The sequence below is a fragment of the Mus musculus genome, chromosome 17, assembly GCF_000001635.26.
Source record: "Mus musculus strain C57BL/6J chromosome 17, GRCm38.p6 C57BL/6J".
NCBI lineage: Eukaryota > Metazoa > Chordata > Mammalia > Rodentia > Muridae > Mus > Mus musculus.
The window spans coordinates 8643976-8670111 of NC_000083.6; the positions used below are offsets into that span (position 1 = coordinate 8643976).

The 26136-nt window shown below is 45.7% G+C and overlaps 1 protein-coding gene across 4 annotated transcripts in view; it reads left to right on the forward strand.

Moving 5' to 3' along the window:
- The window catches only part of Pde10a (phosphodiesterase 10A), a 461462-nt gene that overhangs the window by 118789 nt on the left and 316537 nt on the right, over positions 1-26136 (forward strand). The window contains exon 1 of one of the 4 annotated variants that reach the window (XM_006523316.3): positions 9938-10761. The exons of the other annotated variants lie outside the window; for them this stretch is intronic. Within the exon in view, the coding sequence (XP_006523379.1) occupies positions 10671-10761 (91 nt within the window). The 5' untranslated portion in view covers positions 9938-10670. Of the gene's footprint in view, positions 1-9937; positions 10762-26136 lie in introns of those variants that run through there. 4 annotated transcript variants of the gene reach the window in all.

Genomic DNA, 26136 nt, shown 5'->3' on the forward strand with positions numbered 1-26136 from the left:
TTCCTAACCCAAAAGCTATCTCCAACTGATGACTGTTTGCAAAGGAAAAATAAGTTTCTCCAACGAAGTGTCACTAGATACACAGACCACACTTAAGGGCAGCCCTGCACCCAACCATAAATGGCCAATGCAAAACTAAGTCAGTGATATTTGTGGAGATTCCTTGTCTCATGATGATTTGTCTGGGAATTACTTTTATTATTTTTCTTTCTCTTTGTTTATAGGTCTTTTGCATAGACATGATGGATTCTGGTGTTACGTTTCTATGGGGTTTCTGTATGTGCAAACCTATGTCTCTGCTTATATGTGTGTCTTGTGTTTCTTCTTTTGGTTTATCTCATCCTGTATTCATTTGTTTTTATGTTATTTTATTATTGTGTTTTAGATGTCTGTCTGTATTCTAATGAGAGTGAAAGAAAAGGTATGGTTTTGTGTGGGTGGGGAGTTGGAGAGGATCTGGGAGGAATTGTATGAAAAAAAATCTATTTCCAAAAATTAAAAAAAGAGATTATATATCTATAAGAGACATCAGGCAAAATAAAGCCTTGTGATAAGTAAGTAAATTATGACTAGCCTCTGTTAAATCGATTTTCTCTGCTTGTCAAATGTGAACAGCTTTCAATATTGAGAGGTTATTAAATACTGCTCCAAAGCATTGATAGACATATTCAGGAAAAATATTCATATACATAAAATAAAAGCAAAATAAGTCCTCTCCCAAGCTTAATGACTAAGGTACACACGGAGAAGCTAAGGCATAAAATAGAAGGCATAAAGGTGGCTCTCTGTGTTGCTGGGCAGACTGTTAACTACAGGTTAGAAAATGTGCCTAGACATACAGCATTCCCAGTACCTGGGGATGTAGGGACCCCTGCCTGCCATCCTCAGTCATTCAGCACTCCTGATACCCCAAAGTGTGACAGGTGCTATGGTGGCCACAGCACGGAGAGATCCCAGAGCCTAAAGCACATGAAGTTTCCATCCAGGACTGGGTTGTGTGGAGCTGAGCCACATGATTCTCGGGGAGCATGCAGAGGGGTAGCCTTCCCTGCCTTCTGTGAGGACAGTACAAGTGGAGTAGTCAGTCCAGCATCCAACAGTTAATGAGGCCTGAAGCAGATGCCCAAGTGGCTTAAGGAGCCTGTGGTACCCTGGAGCCCAAGGATGCTGGTGGGATATGGGAGGATCTCCAAGTTGTAGAAGGTGGAGGGTGGGTCCCACGTGATCGGTCTGTGAGTCAGGTGACCATATGGGATGAGGCCGGGGGTGGCAAGGTAATAGCCAATGGGACTGATATTGGGCACCTGAGGTTTACATTCCTTAAAGAATAGGACCTGCTTAGCTAGACACGGTGAGACTTGGTGGAAGTGGAATGTGGAGGACGAGGCCTCTGCTGGGACATACAGGAGGCTGGAGACAATCTTGGTCTGGAAGCTTTGAGTCTATGATGTCTTGGACGGGGGCCTCCGTTTCAGATGATTGAAGCTCCATAAATGGTAGGATAGAAAGATTCACAGGGCTTTCAGACTAATGCCAAGCTTGTCGCTCAGCTGCTCTCATTTTATGTATATCCAGGTATATTTTAAACCTGGGAACAAAGACTTGGCAAGATTAGTCTTGTCTCAAGGGTCTAATCTGAAATACGTATCAACTAGACACGAATTCCTGACAGCTAAAGTGAGTAGGATTGAAGTCTCTTTCCTGGTCACTGAGGAAGACACTGCTTCTACAGTAGGGGTATTCACGCCCCATCTCCAGCAACCCTGAAGTTTGAGTTCCCCCTTCTTGCTTGATCTCTTATCCCACATGTATGTCACCTTCTGCTTTTATGTCACATGTATTCCATGATCCTAGATCTTCCTATCTTACCCCTACCTCCCTTCTTCCCCATGTCTTTCACAGACAGACAGACAGATACACACACACACACACACACACACACACACACACACACACACACACACACACACACACACCTTATTTATTTTAGTATATAGTTCCACCTACCTCCCTTCTTCCCCATGTCTTTCACAGACAGATAGACAGACAGACATACACACACACACACACGTCTTATTTATCTTAGTATATAGTTCCATGTATTTTCCTGCAAAAAACATATCACTTAATTTTTCTTTGCGGCTGAATAAGATTCCATCATATGGTAAACATGTGCGTTTGTTCCATTTCTCAGCTGTGATATTTCAACTCTAACCTAAAATCAAACCTGCCTGATAGAATTTTTTTTCATTTTCTACATGCATGTTTCCTTATGTTTGAATTTAGAGACTTTAATTCTGACTTTCTTCTCATTGTTCTGAGTGAGAAGCACTTCATCCCACCCTGTAACCAGCCACCCTGGATGGGACACTCACATCACCGATGCCTTGTCAATAAGACCAGTTGAGAGGTATTCCTAAGCCACTTCGAGGTAGATTGGGTCTGATGGGCATGACCTTTGATCCAGTCTGCACTTCTCTGCACTGACTAGCAGTTGGTACATTGACTCATGCTATGATTTCCTCATAATTATGTGAGAAAGACATCATACGCCTACAGTCTCGCCTATGCCTTGTTCCCTGTCTAGTGACCAACCGTCTGACCCTGCCTAGGGATCTAGTGTTTTCTCTAAGGTCCTGTGGAGGTTGTGGGTCTATGTGGGGGTGTCTCTGACTGGATGCCCTACTTGCCCCTTCAGAGAACCACTGTCCCTGTCCTGCTGTTCTCCTTGCTGTGAGCCTGTGGGCTTAATGGGTGAACCTCTACCTTTTCACTATGGTGCTCCCTTCAGGGGTGGGTACTTCCCCTTCCGAAGCTAATAGATGTCTTCCCAGCATGGGTCTCCCCAGAAGGCCCCTCTGTGGTGGCTGAAGGTGTCACCCCTAAACTGTAGATGTACTTGCAAACCTGGATGCTCTTCTGTGTAGAAACTCTCCTTCAATGGGAAGAGGATGCCCCCGTGAAATGGAGAAGCGAGGAAGGAGATGGAGACAGGATGCCCATGGGCTCTGCATTCCTGGTTCCTATTCTTCTGCCCAAGTTTCCTTATGTAGAATCTGTTCTTCTGTGGGAATAACAGCTCAGGGTGCTGGATGGTATGACATCGAGTTGCTGTCTCAAATGGTCTCAAGCTATGATTGCAGTCAGACACTTCCACTGGACCATGCCACACACCTATGGACTGTAGCAGGGAAGGAGACAGAGGGACAGGCTGAATATAAGAGCTGAGGAAAGCAAAGACCTTTGGGTGTTTTTCAGGATAGATTCCTTAGCATATCCTTATCCATTAATCATGACTGAATTTATCATCAGCCCTCTAGACCTCGTTCCTATACTGTGGTATCAAATTAAAGTGTTCTGTTTGAGATTGAGATCTCAGAACCTTCCTAATATATGCCTGATGGGGAGAAGAAAAGTATCATGTCTGCCATGCACTGTGGTGACACTGCAGGCAGGTAAGCTTTGAGGTGGTGTTGGTTTTGCTGCTAGGAACCACACGGCTCATGACAGACCCTTGTTGACAGACAGGCTGTTGTTTGAAAAGCTGAGCACACAGCACTGTCCTGGCAGGAAAAGAAAGGAATCTTCGCTTGGCGGTTGTACCATTTCTGCATGTAGCTGATTCCTTTGTTAGAGCAGACAAAGAGAGACAAAATCGAATGCAGGCTTTCAACTCTCCGTATCAAATTGGAGAGCATGTATAGTGTGATTCATTCAGTTTTCTGGTGCCAGGATCATTTGCCAATAAGTACAATGAGCCTCGGTATTTGATTTGTCCATGGCTGTGCAATGCCAGGCTTGTGGGGACACAGACTGGGCAGAGCTGATGCTGTAGTCAGGCGACACAGTGACGTCTCACTGGTCTGGGAAATTGCAGAGGTCTGTCTACCTTCCTCATTGGCTTTTGTCTGTCAAACATTGGACTGTTGTTTGTCTGCCTGCAATCACTGTCCAGCTGGGTCTGGCTAGAGTTAACACCAAGTCAAAGCTTCTGCCCATATAAAGAGAGATTCTAGGATCTGATTTTTTTTTTTTTTACTTCATTGTGTTCCTATATGCAGAAGCTATGAATTTTAAACAGACAGTTATACATTTACAATCCCAAGAATGTGGGAACATGGTAAAAAGCCATTAAGAAATAATTTATTGAAAACAAGTGAATCCTGGTATTCTACATAGGGCCCATAATTTGGCTTTGGGACGAAGCTTTTAAAACATTTATGAATCATGATATAGGTGGGTTTCTCTATTTTATTGGATTTGCAAGTAAAGTGTGGGGTGGGGCTGAAGCTCAGGGATAGGTGGAGCATTTCCTTACCTCTTACATTCTGTACAAAATGTGGACTGCTTCTAAGCTGGGAACCTGGTGCTACCTACCTGGGTTTGTCCTTCCTTGGGCCCCAGTTGCATACCTTCAGGCCCACAGTGCCCTGCCTCGTGTGTCTGCAAGCTCAGACTTCCTTGTATTTTGGAAGGCAGTTGATATATGTGTCATAGCAGCCTCTATACTTGACTTAATTCCACCCCCTTGGCTGAACGCCCACACCCAAGGCTACAGCCTTGACGATGCTCACCACAACAGCAAGAAGTCACAGAAGCAACAGCCATTCACTTTCACTGATCTAATGTTTCCAAACATTTGTCCCAGGGACTCTTACTTTCCAATGAAATAAACTTTAGAAATACAAATCAAAGCTGGGCATGGTGGCAGACTCCTGAATCCCAGTACCACAAGGCAGGGGAAGAAGGGCAGCTTGGGGCGGGGCGGGGGGGGGGGACTCAGCTAGGCCTTATCAAAAAGAAAAAAGAGAAGCAAAGAAAAAAGTGCAAAAGATTCAAGCAACATGAGTGAACCTCTTGCGATCTGTTAGACTTGGTGCCATTTGTATTCTCTTCCATCTTGAGGACTTATGAATTATGCTGTAATCCTTTTCTATATGGAAGTTACATTTAATGGAGACTTCTGTGTTTTATTTGTTATTTTGTAGCAAATATCTTGGTCCAGGTGCTCCCTTCCATGTGTCTACTTTGTTACTCTGTCTGTGGAGCAGACAGCACCTGAGGCATAGTGTACTCTCAACAGCCAGGACTCAGGGTGAGAGAGGGGTCACACGGAAAAGATCCTCAGCATCGCCCTTCCTTTTTATCCCTTTTTGGAAGACTCCTTAGGTCCCATACAGATGAGAAACACTGATAGCCACCTTTCTGTATCCACTCTGGGTCAAGAGGAAGCTCTGCCATGATAATTAGATCTTGAAAACCTCCCACAGGCCTATGTGCTGAAGGTTAGTGACCCAGGGCCCAGCTATCTGGGAAACAGTTTAGGGGACTTTAGGAGGATGGGCTAGTAGAGGTCCTTAGGTATTTAAGGCCATGTCCTCTATGGGGACCTAGAGACCATAGCCCTTCTGTCTTCTCTGTTTGCTTCTTAGCATCCTAGCTCAGGAAGAGTGTACTGTTCCCCATATTGCCATTCAGCGCCCTTAGCAGGAGCCTGAAATATCAGGTTCACCCCCTTTTGCATTGAGGGCTCCAAACCAAACCATCTTTATCACAGGCTCATGATATACTATGGAGATGGATGAATGAAATAGCCTTCCTGGGTTCCATATGCTTACATATGCTTACCTCTCCTATGTGCACATAACTAATCCAGGCTCCAGGTTTCCTTTAAAATACATACATACTGAGCAAGTGTGAGACATTACGAACCACCAAACAACAAGAACCACAACCACAAGGAAATGGGGCTAGGTTACTTTCCTGTCACTGTTGTTAAAATATAGAACAAAAGCAACATACAAGAGAAATGGTTAATTTCAGCTCATAATTCCAGGTAAAACCCTGGGGATTGGGGAAGAGTCACTGTGGCAGGAGCTCGAGGCAGCTGGGCCCATGCCATCTATAGCCTAGAAGCAGACATCAACTGTCCTAGCTTCACTTCTATTGCTGTGATCAAAACCCTGGCAAAGGGAGGGAAAAAGAGTTCCTTTTGCTTATGATGCTGGGTCACAGTCCATCACTGTGGGGAAGTCAAGGCAGAAATGTGAGGAATCTAGTCATACCTAAAGTCAGGAGCAGGGAGGATGAACACTTCCTCTTCTCTTACATGATTCAGAACCCAAACCCAAGAAATGGTGTCACCCATGTTTAGTCTGGGTCATCCCCCATTGATTAACATAATTAAGACAGTCTCCCATGGACATGGCTGTCCCAACCTGATCTAGACAATCCCTCTAGTTAGCAATTAAAGTGCCATCATGGTGATGACCGCTTGTATTCAGCTCATTTTTTCCTATTTTATGCAATCCAGGATCCTAGCCTAGGGAATGGTGCCACCCACAGTGGGCAGACCTTCCAGCCTCAATTAACCTATAGAAATAATACCACATAGGTGTGTCCAGAAGCCTATCTCCTAAGTGATCCTAGGTCTCATCAAATTGACAACCATCACATATCAACCTGTTTAAATTTGTAATCATGTTAATAAGAACCAAGGTCACCTCCTTTGTAGGCTCACCTAACCAGAGACAGATGTGTGACTCCAAGGTAGTACTGCCTTTACCCTTTGGTCCATTCTTTTCACAGGCTAAACCAGAGACCAGAAGGTGAGTGTGGCATGCCCACCCCACCTCCTCACATTGACACTGCCTTCTTCCTGATCAGTGATATTATTGCTTTATGGCTTCTCTTGGCAAGATTCATCTTCCTCTACATTTTAAGCAGACCTAACAGTCATTGGGCTTAGAAATTAGTCATTGGCTTAGAGAACACTGGATGATCCAGGGACTTCTGCTCCACAACCCTCATCTAATGTCAGATTCCTTCTCCCTCCAGACATACTAGCAGTTACAGAACAAAGGCTGTTCATTGTCCTGGCCTTTTTTCTTCCTCCTGAGATCAGAGGCTTTCTTTGTAGAGAGATACTTGCTGCAATGTAGACATGAACACAAGATCAACAAGTTCTCCCCTAACAAGAGTGATGCTTGTAGAAAATACCCAATTTTAAACACCTTTTAAAAAAATTTGGGTGGGTTCCTAATGCATTTTACCACCTACTTATTAATTATGGTAGTTACCTTAAACTTTACTGAAACAACCTAAACTTCTGAAAATCTACTATCTACATAAAAAATAGTTTCTCTCTTAATTGACTTGAGTCTTGTGTTCTACAACCAGTACTTGTCTGCACACAAGTGCTAGTTTCTCTATTTTGCCTAGAGTTGTGGGACAGTTAGTTAGTGTTGAGGCTTCTCGGGTTTTTTTTTTTTTCCTATAGAACCTTTAATATTCCTTGCTTAGCCACTTCATAGAAATTATTCAAACTACTTGCCATCAAACAATGGAACCAGCAACTAGAAATAATATATTTTTCCCATGCCTAATATATTATCCTCTGGAAAATATTGATTTGGCATCTACTGCCTACCTCATACAACGAGGAATGCATGACACTTATATATGACCAATCCCCCCTGCCCCCAAACTTGACGTTGTCTGAAATAATGGTATTGGATCATTACATCTAAAACTTGTTATTGTAAGGCAAAATGAAAAAGAAACAAATAAATAGAAGAGGCAGAAAGGAGACATCTGTATTAATGTTTTTGATAAGGAGTTGCTTGTAGTGCCTAGTCTCCCTCCCACCCCCCAGCAGGGGGATGGAGAGCCACGGCAGGTTAGTTAGCCCCATGATTAAGAAACCAGTATGTGGTACTCAACTTTGAGCAGTGGGAAGCAGAGGTGTAGGAGAACCCCCCTGAGTACTTTCTCAAGTGGGGCTCGGGGACCATGGCGAGGTGGTAGGAAAGAGAGGGCACACTCTGAGACTCACCCAGGCCAGCCTGGCTGAACGTTCCTGGTGCAGACTGGAAAGGAAGTGCAGTGGGTAGAGGCAGTTTGTGCAATAGTTAGGCACCTTCCCTCCTAAGCAGTTTGGATTTGCGTTTCTACATTAGTATAGAGATGCCGAGATGGTGTGAGGAAGAACAGGCTGGAGGCAAAAGGCCAGCTACCTGTTAGCCATAGTTGGAGTCAGGGAAGAGTACACAGACTGGGGGTTCAGGATCCTCAGAACAATGGAACAAACAGGGAGGCTGGGAGCGTGAAGGGAAGAGGCGATCTCGCAAAGAGATGATCTTAGGGAGAGGAGCCTCTGCTGGGAGATGAACAGACAGAAAAAGGTTCTCCTGTTGGAGATGACAGAAGTGGGGTCAACCTTCCAGTTGGTTCCCAGTGGCAGCATACATGATTGGGCACATGTTAGAAATAGTTGACCTGTAAATTGTAGCTAGCTAGTGAACGTCAGTCAAGTGTGCTGAGAAATGCCATACATTTGGGACACGTGTGATACACGTGGAGAAAAGCACATGGTGAGGCAGGGAAGCCATGTCTTCTGCACATGCATGGGAGGAGACACTCATGACCTGTTTAACCAGTAAGCCAGGCTCAGCCGGCCTAGCCCAACTAACAAGCCAGGCTCAGCCAGCCTTGTCCAAGCACGGCAGACTTCAGGCATTTCTTTTGAACAAAAATAAAAGCAGAATTGTCGGCAGGACAGTGCCTGGGAGAGTCAGACAGTGCCTGGGAGAGTCGGACAGGGATCTCAGACTTGAGTCCAGTTCTCCTCATCTGCCAGAATTTCTTGTTTTTAAAGCAGAGGGTTTAAGGGACCATCCAGCTCACCTCTCCTGAACCACCTGTCTTGCCAAGTCTTGAGCCAGAGAACATTGGTGTGGAAAACTCCATTCCTAGGGTGCTGGTGACAGGCACTCCCTGGTCCTAGCAAGGAGCCCCCAGAGAACCCAAGAGCAAGTCTGCCTGCCAAGCAGCCTCAATGTTCTGCCAACATGCTGCCTGACACTGCTCACAGCGCATTTATCATCTGAGGGAAACCTCAAGCCTGGTTTTGTAGTGTTTGGGGTGTGTGTGTGTGTAGTACTTTGGACTTTCAGCTTAGATAGAGAATTATTTCATAATCGGCAGTTTGTAGAGGGCCCTGGTTCTCCTGTCCCAGCCTTGATACCAATATACACCCAACTGTGGGTTTTGCCAGCTGGTAGAGCTTTGTAGAGCCTGACAATTTGGCCTCTTTCCCTACAAATGTTAAAAGTTTGTGATCTTGCTCCATCATGATCTGTCTGTGGGATTTGTTCGTGAGGCTTCATCAGACTTTGGGAGCCAGCTGTAGTGTGAAGCCCTGCATATGCCTGCCAGAAAACTCCCAGGACACTGTGGGAGCCTGCAAACTAGAGAATGAGAACAGTGTGGTGTGACAGCAAGGATCTCGGGAGAAAGGGGCAACCAGTATGTAGGAAGCAGCAAGCTGTATAGGGTACATAGCTGAGGTTCTTGCAAAGGGCTGTATGTGGAGTGTCTGGAAGAGATGACCAGTCATGGGCCTTTCAAGTATAGAGCTCAGCTTCAAAAACTGAAAGCAGGGGTATGGGGGTGCCAGGGATGGTGTGTGGGGGCTCTAGAAAGGCACTTGGCAACACAGTGACTCTATCGTGCTGCCATTAAGGTGGAGAATTTCCTGGATTGTGTGGGGAGGTAGCACAGCCACAGTGGGGCCACTGAGATCTCAGGGCTGCAACACAGTGTGGCAGAGCTGCAGGGGTAGGGGAGATGCGCAGGGCTGTAGGAGTAAGGGGAGGTGGGCAGCCTCTATCTGCTTCCTCAGTAAAAATGAAACGGAATTTTCTCAAGGACATGGCCTGTGAGCTGTGAACGTGTGTGCCACAGTTCTGGAAGAAATATGACACAGGCCGGGGACATTTGCTTCACATGGATGTACATGCTAGACCTCCGGACGCCTGGCTGGTAGGCATGATTCGTGCCTGACATTGGGCTCACACTCGATCCAGAAGCCTCTCCCCAGGCTTCCTGTCACCATTTCCAGTGATCGATTAGAATATTAACAGTGTTAATGTTTCCACTTCCTGTGGAGGAGGCATGTGAGCCCGCCATTCCAACTCGAAGAGTTCACCATCTCTGATGAAGAGGGCATTTCAAACACAGGGCATCTGCATTTTGGTCCACTTGAGCGCCATGGCATAAATCAGTGGTGACTTCCACTTTTGGTCTCCTTGGGCAGGGAGGTCACTGAGAGGCTTACTTTGGTGACGTGAAGTGTGAGCGAGCACCCGTGTTCTAGAGCATGCGCAGAGACAACTTCCCAAACAGTAACTGGTGGGTACTCACAGTTGCTGCTCCCCACTGGTCCCGGGGACAGAGGAAGGCTGAAGCAGAGGGAGAACAGACCTCTGCCGGGCCCAGGCTCTTGATCCTCCTGGCCACATGTCACCTGTAGGGTCACCTCAGGAGCAAAGTTGATCATTGGCTATTTCACTCAGGGACTTGGACAAGGAGAAGGGAAGCCATCTCAGCAAACAGTGTGACTTCGGAGGGCTACCACCAATGGCAGGTGTTAACAGGCACAGTTCATGGTTTGAGGAGGCACAAGGTCAGTGGCCATGCTCAGCAGACCCTTCAAAGATCTGACATGAAGACTCCCATCATGTTTGTCCAGAAACCTCAGCTGGAGAGGCTGCCTACATAATTCAGCAACAACCCCAAGCAAGAGGAGAAACAAAGGCAGACTAGAAGGGACACAGGAAGAAGGTGGATGCATGCGCAGGCCCTGATTGGTTCTTCCCCTGAATGGCTTCATGAACACCTGGAACAGGAATATTCATGTAAAACCCTCCAGTAGAAACAGTCAGTTCCTGGTAGCTGGGCACACTGGATGCAGCAGCCCAGGTAGGGACATAGCTCCGGCATGCATACACACAGGCTCATGGCATACCTCGCTCCAGAAAGGGTTAAACCAAGCCAAACCCAGGACAGTTGTCATGGACCTGACACCCCACTGGTAACCTTAGCTTTCAGTGAACAAGCTCTTCAACCAGGCAATTGGTTGGTTTGTCCAGCTTGAATTTCACTTTCTAAGAGGATTTCAGGGAGTTAAAGGCTGCTTTCTCCAGATATTTCCAGAGCTCCACACAAGTGTTCCCTTCTCCCAATTCATGGGCAACATCTTCATCAGCTGCAGTTCTCAATTAACCTCATACCACTGCACCACAACCATCTGTCCCAAGGCATGGCTAGTCCCCACTCTAATTTCCCTTTCTGCGGTATGTTGTACTTACTGATTTTCTACAACAAGACATGTCATAATCCAGCCAATTTTTAGTTGTGGGCAAGAGAGGCAGAAAGGTTGGCTCCCAGAAGGCCACTTGGATCCCAGGTCTGTATTCAGAGGCTGCTATTTCTGAGAGGATCCCAAGAGATGAGTAGACACCCCAGTACTGTCAACAGGCTCCCTACTAGAACCAAAAAAGAATCATTGACATGCCCATGTCTGTATACCTGACTTAGCGATGCTGTAGGATCATTTTCAGAGAGAAGAGTTGGGTAACAAAGACATGAGTTCAAATCATTTCTGGAAAATTAAAGAATGTTCTCCTAGCCTTTTTCTGTCTTGCAGGATTATGATATAAACCACAATATTGTATACTGTCTCTGAAGAGTTTTCTATAAGCAAAGACTGAAAAAATGACGTGGGCATAATGTCTTTATACACTGTCTTAAAGTTTACCCTCATATTGTTCAAATGCTGATTTCTCTGTCCTCGTATCTTGTTTCAATCTGGACACGGCACTGTAATGTGTCTACTAAGAATCTCCTGTCTCCAGTGTGTGCAAACAGTTCTTACCATTTATTCTCTGCCTTGTCAATAAATGCTGATCACCCAATGGGTGGGCAGAACAGAGAATAGGGTGGGACATGCACCAACTAGAGGAAGAAGAGAGGAAGAGAGGGGGATTCAGATCAGCTGGCAAGATGGAGGAATTGGAGCCATGAGATGGAGTCCAGAGAGAGAGAGACCATAGAAACACACCTGAAGCCCAAAGAGCTAGGTCAATAGTAATATACAAGAATCATGGGACAGGTCTGGGAGATAGCCAGATTAGCATAGAAAGTAGAAGTAGATCATTTAACTGTCCAGTTGTTGAGATACAGTTTTAAATAAATCTTGGTTTTCTGTGTGATTATTCAGGAATAGAATAAAGACATACAGCCACCAGTTTAATTCACTGTTACATTTTTAATAATTCATTTACACTTGCAATGTAACATGGTATCCCTAAACATTTGAGTCATCTTGTTGGATGTAGCAATAGCAGATTGGCAAGGACTAGGTCTCTTGGACAAAGGATGTGATAACTATCAGCATAAAATCAAGTTGACATTCTGTTCATCTGTCCCCTCTCCAGAGTAGCACCTTCAGTCTGACAGAGCCCCTTAGCCCTGCCCATGTGGCTCCTGTACCAGGGCCCCAGCACTGTGGTTTGCCCATTTTGTATGGTCAAAATTAAAATTGCTTCATGCAAGAGAACATTTCAGGAGGCTGAGGACATCAGACTCGGTTATCTCCATCTGGAAGGCAGTTCAGTGAACCCGCTTTTTATCCCAGAACAGACCAGAAGCCCTGAACACAGAACGGACTGCAAGCCCCGAACGCAGAAGCAGCCCCACTATCTGGTGGTTCTCTAGGAGGCCAAATGTTTGCTAACCTTGACCTCAAAGCAGGGGACAACAGGAGAACACATAGAGCACCACCTGTTTATTATTCTCCCGGGAAAAGAACTTCCCCTGTCGGATTAGACTCCCTTGGCCACAGTGCAGGAGAAAGATTATGATTGATGAATCTATTACATTTCAGAAACAGGCTCCTCCTAAACATGGCTGCTTTAATCATACATCCTCAATATGATTGCTTTTATTCTCTCTGATACTTTGATTTTATGACCTTCTATGCTCAGTGGCCTTGGTTTTGCCAGATTTAAAAAAAAAAAAAAAAAAAAAAACCCTTCAGGGACATAACCCCTAGGAGTGATCGGCCCTATGTGGATGGCGAGTGGAAGCTGTAAGCTGGCAACATGAACTCAGGTGGTTGTAAACATTCTGATATTCATCTCGGTAATGAGTGCCTACCGATGAGAATGATTTTTAAAGGTTTATTTTTATTATTTGTAATTATGTGTATGTGTGTAGATCTGGGCACATGAATGAAGATGTCTATAGGACTCAGGGACCATCTCTCCAGCCCTCATGAGAATAATTTTAAAAACACAAATGAACAAAACAAATAAAACAAAGATAGATGCTGAAATCCTAAGGCTCATTTTCTGGGTCAAAAGAATGTGCATGAATGTTGGTCACATCTACAAGCTTAGTGCAGCTTCCACATAGAGTAGTTCCTGGGGGGAAAGACAAAGAGGGGCACTTGACTGACAGTAAACATGTGCACAGAGGAATGGTCATCTGTGTAGGGTACCTGACAGAGGGAGATAATCTACAGTCAGACAGAGGGACACATGAATCTCAAAAGGGACACTGGAGAGATGAATACCAGCAACCCTAGAAGCCACTGTCTCTTGTCTCTCTACTGCTCTTGGACTGAGGTCAAGAAAATGTCTGTAAAGGTTTTGGATAGTAGAAGGGGTGGGTCTGTCTTTTGTCCTGATGAATTTTTGGATGAGTTAATATAAGGTTTCCAGGAGATGCAGAAGACAGAGAGGTGGCTGGACCCCAGGGGCTCCATTAGAACCCCAACAGGGTGTCGCCTTGGAAAAAGGACAGGCAGATGGAATGCCAGCATTTCACAATGACCCTGGCTGCGGTGGTCAGCTGATCATGAAATTTCCTACTCATCAACTCATAGAGTTCTGAGGCCAGCTGAAAGCGTTTAAGATGGAGCTCTCCACTCATCTGGGAAGGTAAAGTCAGGAAGAGTTCAGAGCAGTGTGTTGCCAGAGGCCCCGCTGTTCTGGGAAGCTTGGGAGGCAGGCCTGTAATCTATCTCTGTCTGGCCTTCAACCCTGACCTTATGAAGCAGATCAGGGCCAGAGGTAACAGAAGCAGAGAGCTGACTTGGCCAGGCATGGGATGTGCTGACGGCAGCGAGCCCTGAAGACCTGTGCTTCTGAGTGAGTGAGTGAGTGAGTATGTATGTGTGTATGTGTGTGTGTGTGCTCGCGCGCGCAGGTCCTATAGGAGGAAGTCTCAGGCACATGGCTTGGATTACCTTTGTTCTTCAGATGAAGATTCAGCCGCTGAGAGATTAAACCCTGGATCTGTCCTGTACACAGCTCAGACAGGATCTACTATTGCCACCAGTTTGATGACATGCCCTTCCACAGTCCCACCCCTTCTTTCCTTGCTCTGGGCCCTTGTTTCACAGGCCCTTGTTTAAAGAAATTAGTGGAAGCAGTCAGATCTTGGTGGTGGACACCTTTAATCCCAGCACTTGGAATGCAGGAGTAGACACATCTCTGAGTTTAAAGCTACCCTGGTTAACAAGCTAGTTCTAGGAGAATCAGAGCCACATGGTATAACCCTGTCTCAAAAACAAAAACAAAAAACCTAAATGAATGAATGAATGAATGAATGAATGAATGAATAAATAAATAAAGGAGATGAGCAGAATGTTTAAGTAAGTCCTCCCATCCCAGCAGTACTCAGCTCCAGGAACCACTTAAAGCCATGGTCATTCATCTGGGGGGAGGGAGGAAGTCTACTGGGGGAGGGACAAGAATGAACGGGGATGGTTTTAGAAACTTGTATTTGGTCCCTTTCATGTACACACACACACACACTTAAATATATTGTAAGAAGAAATCAGAGTGTGGCTGGATATGGAACCATTAGTAAAGGCTTTAAGCAATCAGCTTCCATCCAGCTGTCCCCATGCTGGTCTAGGCCTATCTCACCTTCAGACCATGCTATCTTCCTGAGAATTGATGGTGGCAATGATTTGAACCTGTCCCAACTCTTTGAGACCCTTGGGAGTGCAAGGTGGCCCTAAAGATACACTCTGAAACTCTCAAGTGTGTCTCAAGAGGCACGGGTTGGCGTTTCAGCCCCTGGACTTTGCTCTCACTTTGGCTGCACTCCAGCTGTCCCGGACATCCACTAAGGATGCTGCTCTGTGACCCAGGTTCACCTCAAGTTTCCCCAGTTGCCTCCTCCAGGAACTAACCTTACCTGCTGACTGGTTCTTAAAAGGAAGAGCTGGCCCTGCCACACAGCCTCCGCCCACTCCCCTGCCAATCTCCTCCTGCGCAGTGTCCGCCCACCGCCCAGTGCACCTCTCCTGGCCCTAGCCTCACCTCTTACCGGGACAGCCCCGCCCCCTCATCAGTCTCCATCTCATTTCCCATCCAACCTCCCTCCTTACCACATCATACTAGGCTTTCCAGGTCCAGCCAGGGAAATTGCTGCTGGCTGCCACTTGCCCAAGAGCTCTCTCTGCGGCTCGATCTTGGTCCTCTCTTGAGAGCGAAGGGCCCCACCCTCAAACACAGAAAACTATCTTATTTGGGTAGAAAGCAAAACGCAAACGAAAGCAGAAGAATCATAGAAAGTGGGGAAATTACAATATCGGGAGGGAATTTGAAGCGCATTCCTGTAACAGCTGTCAACATTTTTTAACATGGGTTTGGAAGAAAATATCAGGACTCTGCAATACAAGCATGAGTCATTGCTTTGTCCAAATATTTCCCCTTGAATCTTTGCTATCCATCTGTCCTATGTCCCCCCCCACACCCCACCCCATACACCTATTTTTAATGATTTCTTGGCATTTAATTTTGAAAAACAATGTTTTTTCACTTGTACAGTGAAGTTAAAGAATACTTCCTGGTTAGACATCAGACTGTGAAAACTAAGGCCTCCCCAGGAAGGAATCCTAGGCTGGAAGAGGAAGGGAGCTCCTGGGGAAGGGGCGGGGCATCATTTGCATTAGACCCTTATGGGAAGACCTAATAGGGCAGGGTACCACCCAGATAGAAAGGATGCTGTGTGCATGTTTTCTTTGTGCCTTCTAGGTAGGAATCAACTCACAGTGCCTTGCTGGAGATGAGGCTGTGTGCTGTACATTTAAAAAGGAACTGCAAATTGAAACCACAGTATTACAGAACACCTCTCTGCATTCTGAATGACCGAAACAAAATAGAGCAAATTTTGACAAGATGGGGGGGGGGGAGGGAATCGGTGCCCCGTGTAATGGAGATGTAAATTAGTTCAGCTGTCCTTGGAAACAGAGTGGAAGGTCCGCAAAGATTTAAAAAGAGGGGACCATTTAACTCTGAAGTCCTGTGATTCCTTAAGTTGGGGTTCTGAGCTGGTAAGGATGGCGAAGGAGAGCTGAGCAAGTAGCGCACAGTCATTTATTTTCCCTTTGCTCTCAACTTAGACTGGACATGGGACTAGCAGAGCTCGCTCCTGCCTCAACTTCCCCACACTGGTGGGCTGTAACCTGATAGCACCACTCACCAAACCCTTTCTCCCTTGAAACTGCTTTTCCATCATGGTACTTTATTTATTTATTTTTTAAATCACAGCAACAGAAATGAGAGTGAAGCAGTCAAGAAATAGAAATGCATTACCATCAGCTGATGGATAATGCAAGCATGCCACACTCGCACCGTGGAATACTGGAACGCCGTTCCTCTGTAGGAAGAACCAGGATATCTCACTTGCCTCCGTACGGGTAGAAGTAGAGACCATTGTGCTATGTGCAGTGTGGGTCAGGCACAGAGAGACAGCACCTCACAATTCCTCCCTTATATATTGATCGCGAAATGGCTGTTGCCAGAATGGAGACAGTGGAGAGGATGGAGGGATGGGGAGAAGTTGGTTATAGGTTCTAGGTTACGTTACTACCAGGTAGGACCAAGAGGTTCCCTGTTACCCCAGCACAGCTGGGTGCCTGTGTAGTGTGTATTGTATATTTTGAAAGGCTAGACAGAAGATGCTGGCCTCTTTCAATATTTTGACCATTTCATCTATCAAGTATACACATTTGAGGAGTTGTCTGTGTTTAATTTAATCTAACCACTGCAGAATATATACAGATTTCAAAATGTCACACGGACTCTCAAAATATGTGCAATTTTCTCTTTCCGTATTAGTTAAAATTGAATACAGAACAATGATAGGAAGAACTTCAAAGAAAAATCCAGGAAGCACTAAAGTCTTAACACCCGACACCTAGGCAGACTCCCAAAATGCATACCTTAGAAGTAGCCCATGGCAGGGTGCACGCATGGAGATTCTGGCTCAGCCTCTGCTCTGAGCTCTGCTACCAGATGAGTCTCCATGTGGGAGACAACATCTCTTCAGAGACATGAGACCCTGAGGATTTTAAATGGCAATACAAGCTATAGATTTGGGACATCATTTCTGACCACTTCCCAGGTAGTGATCGGCAGCATACCACAGACTGTAGCTTCTAGTGGCATCTCACCATGCTCCCTTGATTTGGGTGGTCCCCACATGCCACCGTGAAGTCAATCCCAAGCCTCTTTGTGCAGTAGACCTGTCAAGAATCACCGGCAGGTTCAGGAGGAAGCTCAGAGTTTCCCACCATGCTCAGTGGCTTTTCCTTTGCATGTGAGCTGTTCTTTCGAGGCCCAAGGGGGACCATGTACCTCTGCATCATTGCCAACAATCCCAGCTTGCCATCTTCCTTCCAGCCACTGGCCTGACTACATACATCTCACTTGGCTGTATGATTTTCCCACACATTTATAGGTTACAGGCAAGCAAGGTAGGGGAGAGATATGGGTCCCTAGGGGGCTGTGTCATAATATAAACCATTACAGGGAGATGGAACTTGGCTTATGCATCTTTCAGACCCTGACAAACTTGAGAGAAGGAAATCTGAATCTTTCCTCTCTTACATCTATCTAGGACTTAATGGGATGACACTCTCTGGCTTGGGAATTGCACAAGTGCACTTGCTTTTAAAATGGTCCTTAGTTTAGTTTTATGAACCTCTTCATCCTTATTCTGAGCACATCTGCCGAGCAAGAAGGTGCCAGAGGTCTTGCTGTTATGCAAGGAGAAGCTGAAATATCCTTGTGGGGAAACTTAACATTCCAGGGAAGGATTCATCTTTAATGTGCGTTCACAAGAATAAAAGCAGGGATTGCCTGAGAGAGACCTCTGTGTATGTGTGTGTGTGTGTGTGTGTGTGTGTGTGTGTGTGTGTGTGTGTGTGTATTCTCTATTAGTCACATTGCTTGGCTCGATTCGGACTTGCTTTTGGTATATTTTCCTTTGTGTGGCACCTGGACCTTCATCCTCCTTGGAGTTAGAATAGAGTCAGTAGGCATCCAGGAATCTAGAACAGCAAAAGCAGAGTCCGGGCATGCCCAATTCTTGCTTCTGTTGTCTCAGTCTCAAAATAAAATCACAGTCAATTTCTCTATGGGGTTAAAGACAAGCAGGCAGTACTTAGGAAAGAAAACGGAAATTGGGGAGATCTGTGATACCTTGCTCTGAGTTGTCAGACACAGCCATACTGAGGGACTGGGCCAGCTAATGGTTGAAGGAATAATGACTTGTGGCTCCAGGCCATTTGGTGCAAAGAGGGCTTCCTTTCCCCTGGATCTCTGGGGAAGTCTCCCATAGTGAAAACGTTTAGTGAGCGTTTACTTTGTAGCTGAGGAGGGAATATGTGCTCCCAACAAGAGGCAGAACAAACCCTGACATACTCACTGGGAAAGCTTAGAGAGAGAAATTACCTCTCATCTCTGTTTTCCAATCAGTTTAGAAGCCTCAAAACCTCATACAAAGAGTAAGTCTATTCACAAGACTATAAACTATCACCAGAGGCAGGAGGCCAGGCTATTGCAGGGAGGCAGAGGTGCAGTCAGGAAGCACAGCACCCCCACTGGGCTTGCTCCCAACAGGAGAGGAGCTGTGCTAGCTAATCAGGGGGCATCTGTGGGTAGTGTTTGTTACTGTTAGGCCAGAGTCTATCCATCCATCCACCCATCCTCCCTTCTTCCCTCCCTCCTTCCCTTCCTCCTTCTCTCCTTCCTTCCTTTTGCCTTTCTTTCTTTCTTTCTTTCTTTCTTTCTTTCTTTCTTTCTTTCTTTCTTTCTTTCTTTCTTTCTTTCTCTCTCTCTCTCTCTCTCTCTCTCTCTCTCTCTCTCTCTCTCTCTCTCCCTCCCTCCCTCCCTCCCTCCCCCCCTCTCTCTTTCTTTCTCTCTCTCTCTCTTTCTTTCTTTCTTTCTTTCTTTCTTTCTTTCTTTCTTTCTTTCTTTCTTTCTTTCTTTCTTTCTCATTTTTAAGACAGACATCACTGTGTGGCTCTGGTTGACCAGTCCAGGACCTAATACACAGAGATTCGTTCATCTCTGCTCCTGAGTGCAGAGATTAAAGGTGCCCCACCCTGCACTGTTCAGTTTTTGTCAGGGTCCTTCCATCCTCACTCAGACACCTCCTACTGTGTGGTCACTTTAAATTGAACTCTGAGGGTTAGAATCATTACTCTCCTGCCCCATGTGAAAGTTTGTCATTGTTGTTGGTGGTGGGTTTTTTGGGTTTTTTGGTTGTTTGTTTTGTTTTCGGTAAATGAGGCAGTTTGACAATTGTGGGGATTTCACAGTCTTCGCTTCCTGCCACACTCTTGCTTTACCCAGCAGTGGTGAAGTCTGCTTTGAAGATTTTTTGTTCAGTAGTTGCTGGTTTAGGAACATCATGTATGGATTCTGACTTCTTGTGAGACTGGGAGCAACTGCAGTAGCCATGTCCCAGCACACAGAGAACTTACAGGGCTGCTGCCAGAATCCCTGAGCAGTGGTCCGAGAGCCCCTGCACTTGCACACTTCCTCCAGGGCCTCCGCTCCCACTTGCACTCACAAAAATGGAATTTCACAGCATTCATTTCCATTCGCTTCTCATAAACGGACCTGGAAACTTCATCTCATGTGCTATTGTTCTTCCAGCTGATTATCTTTTTGAGAAACATAACACTGTCTCCTCTTCTCTGAGCCCTGGAGGGGAACCTGGTGTCTAGCTCCCCACATAACTTCAGTAAGCACTCTTACAGGATGCAAAGGGACAAGATGACTGACTGCATCAGCTCTTAATTCAAGCTTTGCCCACCTCTAGACCTACACAGCACACACACACACCCTCATGGGCACACACAGAAAGACACAAATATACACAAAGGGATACATATACATAGATGCATACACACTCACAGACACACATACAGACACATAGAAATACGCACATACACATGTATACAAAGAGATAAACACACAGATACACACATGTATACAAAGAGACATACATACAGATACAGAGAGAGACATATACACTCAGATATACAGACACACACACTCATAGACACATATACAGACATACACATGTATCCAAAGAGATATACACACAGATACACACAGAGACAGACATATACAATCAGACACACACACACACACACACACACACACACACAGAGAACAAACACATATGTGAATATTTACACACTCCTCTACTCAATGCTGGAAGAATAAGATGGCTCATAGCAGGCAAATGTCCTGTTAGTTTTTGATCGTTTCAAGATGGCTTTCATTTTAGACACTGCTATAAACTGCTGTTTATTTAACTAAATATTCAAGCTATAATAATCCTAAACTCAGTCATGCTAAAAGTCTGTCTGCCATAGACATGAGTGATTATTGCAGATGATTGTGAAATTTTGAGTAAATAATCTTGATGCTAAGCAGTACGCAGATGACCTGGAAGTATTGCTGTCATCCGAGGGAAGCACTGTCTCACATCATGGCTTGAGAAATGTGAACAGGAGAGAACCTTTGGCTTCCCTTCTCTTGAGAGGCTGTTTATTGTGAAGATCCAGGGTGAGCTCCTCCTTGCTAAGTGCATGCCACTCACTCATTTACACAGAATAAATGGCAGATTTAGAATTCTGCATCCTTACATCCTCAGGGAAGTGACAGATGTGACAAGGATGCTGTCCTGGTTGGGTTTTGGTCGACTTGACACAAGCTAGAGAAACCTGGGAAGAGAAGACCCAGTTAAGGAAATTCCTCCATCATATAGGCCGATGAGGAAATCAATGAGGTATTTGCTTTCTTCACTAAGATTGGTGTGGGAGGACCCAGGTCACTATTGGTGTTACCTCTGGCAGGTAGTCCTGGGTGACATAAGAGAACAAGCCAAGTAAAGCCACGAGGATCAAGCCAGTAAGCAGGGTCTTCGTTAGGGTTTCTGTTGCTGTGATGAAACGCCATGACCAAAAGGCAAGTTGGAGAGGAAAGGGTTTATTCAGATCACACCTCCACATTGCTGTTCATGACTGAAGGAAGTCAGGACAGGAACTCAAACAGGGCAGGACCCTGGAGATGGAAGCTGGTACAGAGGCCATGGAGGGATGTGGCTACTGACTTGCTTAGAATGGCTTGCTCAGTCTGCTCTCTTATAGAACTCAGGACCACCATCCCAATGGGCTGGGCCATCCACCATCAATCAATAATCAAGAAAATGCCCTACAGGACTATGTCCAAATCCTGATCTTATGGAGACATTTTCTCAGGTGAGGCTCCCTCTTCTCAGTTGACTGTAGTTTGTATCAAGTTGACATAAAACTAGCTAGCACAAGCAGTGGCCCCCCCATGTGCTTCAGTCCCTGACTTCAGGCTCCTGCCCTGACTTCCCTCAGTGATAGATTGTTATACAGGCTGGATATATGAGCTGAAATAAACCCTTTCCTCCCCACATTACTTTTGGTCATGATGTTTGTCACAGCAATGGAAACCTAACCAAAACAGATGCCTATCGTGGTCTAAGGCACCTCTTACATACCACCACCCACAGGACCAGTTGACTTTGATAAACCACACTGAATAAAGAGACAAGGGGTCACTGTGAGCCCAGGACTCAAATAGTTCCAGGATAGTCTTCTCTAACAGGTGCTGGAGACCAGTGAGGTGGTCATTTCTACACAGTTCACTGAAAACTAAGTGAGCTTACAGATAAAGATTCCTATTTGTTAGGGTAGCCTTGTCTCAGGCCTGTTATCTGAATGTGATCATTAGAAGTGCTTTTATCTGTCTGTCTGTCTATCTATCTATCTATCTATCTATCTATCTATCTATCTATCTATCTATCTATCTTCCCCGATACAGGAAGCAGGAGTTTTAAGAACAAGAGAAGGCAGAGAGTAAAGGATAGAGCTCATCCTTTGGGACCAAATAGGCCTGAGGGACAGAACTCCAGCATTGCCTGCAGCAGTCTCAACTGGGAACCAGTTTGGGGTTGCTTAGAGGGCATTTGTTTCTAGATGACATTGGAGATTTACTGTTTTTTGTGAAGTCCATCTGAGAGGGGAGGGAAGGCATTTGGGCCCTGTGATGGCTCTGCAGTCAATGCTCACGTGACACCAGGGAAAATTCTACACAGCACTGAGTTACTGCTGCCTGATCTGGGGTCTCCTATTGTCAGGCACACCTCCACAGCAGTAGAGAGCTCGGCCAGAAGTCAAGAAACTGAGAGGGACCTCTTCCCCAGATCATAAACCAATGGCGGTGGGAATGTAGATACCTCCTAGCTACAAAGCCTTCTGGGTAAAATTTTAAGGCTTTAGAAAAGCAAACACCAAGCCAAACCAGAACAAAAACCAGTTTGGTTTTTTTGGTGCTTTTTTTTTTTTTTTTAATCCAACAAACAAGAATAAAAGACCCAAACCTCAAGAGCATGCTTCCAGTCAATCCCTCAGAAAGTCTGTGTGTGTGTGTGTGTGTGTGTGTGTGTGTGTGTGTGTTGGGGGGGGGGAGGGAGGAATGTGAAGACTACAGGATCATCTTTTATCGCTGTATCTCTGTCCTCAGGTAAGTGTGGACAATCAGTGCTATTAGTGGCAGTAAATAAGATTCAGAGGTATGGTAGCTGCAGCAACTGAGCTAAGACAGTGGTTAACTCATTTTTGTCCCAAGAAACTGGTCTCATGCCATGCATCACGGGGCCTTGGGTACCAGCACCACACATGCTGGACACTGGGACAGCTGAGGAGGGTTTCCAGCAGCCAATGTAGATCAGTGCTCACGGCTCACAGAGGTGTGGGTGCAGGAAGGACAGGAGAGGCCATACAGAGAACAGAAAAAAACAGATGAAAAAGCAGGAAAGACAGGAGAGGCTATGCAGAGAACAGAGAAAGCAGCAAAGGGGGGAAGACGAGGAGGGTGCTGGCAGGCTCCTCCACAGGGGTGCTTGCTTCTGTCTTCTTGGAACCACCCCCAGAAAGTCACTCTGGGTTCTCGGTGATGGGGAACAATAGCAGGGAGGAGTGGGATAGCGAAATAAAAAAAAATGAACTCCCTTTTGACGTTAAAATGACAGCCCTGTGTGACAGCGTTCTAAAATAAGCCATGTCACCTAAGGTTCTCTTTTATAAGAGAGTATCTATATGGTTTTAATTTTTATCTATTATAGGATTGTGTGCACAGGGAAAACAATAGGTACATTCATGTTTATTCATTAACTTCCCCCAGTATTTGGAAGTTTCTCTTTCAAGAAAGTTTCTCTTACTCCCAACTATTTTTGAAACTCTGGGATCAGTCACCACTTCTCTTAAGGCCTGTCCCTCAGATCAGGATGGTTTACAGCTGGCAGCAGAGACCAAAGGCTCATCGTGCAGGATTAAGTCACACTCGTGACACGAGAAAACAGTCGTGTGTGTGTGTGTGTGTGTGTGTGTGTGTGTGTGTGGTAGTGAGTGAATGTGTGAGCATGGACATATATGTGTGAGTGTGTGACTAAATGTACACATGAGTTCACACATGAGTGTGCACGTGAATGTCTGTGGGTATGCAAGCACATGACTGTGTGAGTGTACAAGTGAGTGCATGAGTGTGTGAGTATGCAAACACATGAATGTGTGAGTGTGCAAGTAAGTACACAAGTAACTGTGAGGCTGGAACACTAATATATAGTTGTGAGCCAGGCACTGGGCTGTGGGACCGAACTACTCCCTCTGACTCCGATTCTGACTGGTTTTGAAACGTCACCCATGTTTTCCTTTGTGTGACTCTTGTAATACGAAGAACAGAAATAAGAATGTTTTTTTTAATCAGATTCTTGTAAATATCACATGAGGCGCTTCGATGAATGCTGACCCACGTGTCTAGCTCTTAAGGATTCTCTCATTAGTGCAGGTTACCTCCTTTCCCTCAGAGGCACTGTAATGGAAGAACCTTCAAAGCATTCTCTGTTCTTCTTTAGTTCTAGGCAGCCACACATGGAAGTAAAAATAAAGGATGCCGACCTTGGGCGCATTATTCTAAGTGCCCACCTTTGGCCATGGCAGCAGGTGGCAATGGCTGAGTGTGCAAAGGGACTGCCTGCATCCCCTTGATATCCCTAGATAAGGGTACTGTTGTGGCCCAGTGGGCTGGGATGTCCTGGGAGAAGGCAGAAGTCAGATGAGCATTCAGATGCTCCCCAGACCAGACAGTGGGGACCAGCCCTGCTACCATGGATCCCAACAGGACCTCCGTTACTTGCTGACAGCCCGACATCTGTTACAGGCAGGAGGATGGCTCACTGTGGCTATGTCACTGGCGAGGACAAGGTTGTCTGCTTAGTAGAAAGAACTTCTGCTGTGAACCTGTACTACGCATTGTTCTCTGTTGAGATCTTTTGTGATCTGTGCAGTGGAATTTGATCTTGATGCTGATTTAAGGCTTCTCCAATAAGACCTGTCACTTCTTGCAGCTAAAAGGTAGAAGAGAGAAAAGAATGGGGGGGGAGGGTTGAGCATTGACAGATTGCTCCCCCCCTCCCTCCCCTGAGAAACACTTCATCGTTCTCCTGTATCCTCAGTCGTCTCTGCTTACTCCCACAGGTGCCCACCCCTCTCTACCATGTGGGCCAGGGTGGCCTGTGGCATCTCTTGGGCAAACAGCACAGAGGTTTGTCTTCTTGACAGCGAGTTGTTATTTTGGAGGATCTGGGGTTTAAAACTGAGACCTCGTACTTGTTCAGCACTGCTGTGCTTGAGTTACAGCCCCAACATTTTCTGTATGTTTTTAATTTTGAGACAAGAGTTTCATGAATTAATAGAGTGACCGTGCTTACTCATGACCCTGGCTGGTCTGAGTATGTGACCCTCATGGGGACAGCATGTTTTGTTATCTATCCTTTTGGTGAATTGCAATATGTAGTCTTTAAGTTGTTTTCTTCCTTCCGAGGCAACTTTACTTTGGCCTTTGTCTCCGAGGAGCTGGACTTGCAGGCCTGTGACATCACCCCTGGCTATACTGTGTTCATTCTGAGCATCTGAGGCTGAATTACAAAATGAGCCATCTGTCTCCCTGTGCCTGTCGGGGTCTATCCCATCAAAGAAGAGATGGGGACACTTTGTTTAATGGGACTTCGATCAGTGACAAAGAAACTGTAAGCAATTCCAATGTATGCTTGACAATAAACTATGCTCACTGAGTTAATCTTTGATGCCAGGAGAATCATCCAGAAACATTGCTCTTCTGTGCCCCTGACCCCCAGCCTGGTTGGACATAGTCTTGGTAAACCACCTGGATACAGGTCTTAGTAACTACATGCCTATGAAAGATAACATTCATTTTGGCCTCTCAGCTATGTATGCCTGCTCTAGATGGCCTTCCTGTGTGCCCATTTTTGTGGAGACAGCCTCTCACTACACAGCTCCAGCTAGCCAGAACTCACTGTGTAGACCAGGCTGGCCTCAAACTCAACAGAAAAGCCTGCCTCTGCTTGAGTGCTAGGGTTAAAGGCATGCACTGTCATGCCTAGACTGTGTGCCTGTTTTTTTTTTTTTAATGGATTTTTGTGTTATGTTTTATTGTGTAGTTATTACTCTGTGTGATGTGATATGCATGTGTGTGTTTATGAGTGCAGATACACATGCTATAGCATGCTTCTGGGCTGGATCATAAAATAACTTCTCAGAAATTGGCCCTTGCCTTCCACCTGGTTGAGGTGAGGTCTCTTGTTTCTGCCTTGCTTTATATGACAGGCTATCTGGCCTTCAAGCACCCAGGTCATTCTCCTGTTCCCGCCTCCTATTCGCCAGTAAGTACGCTATGTTTACAGATGCTGGCCATCTGGGGACTGAAGTCAGGTTGTCAGGCATTCGTGTCATGCACTTTTATACACTGACCCATCTTGAAGGCCAAGGACTTTATATTTTTAGACAAACTGTAGCTTTACAGAAAGATTAATCAGAAAGAGGGGGGGGAGGGAGGGCATTCTTACAAACCTTCTCCCTGTCTGGCC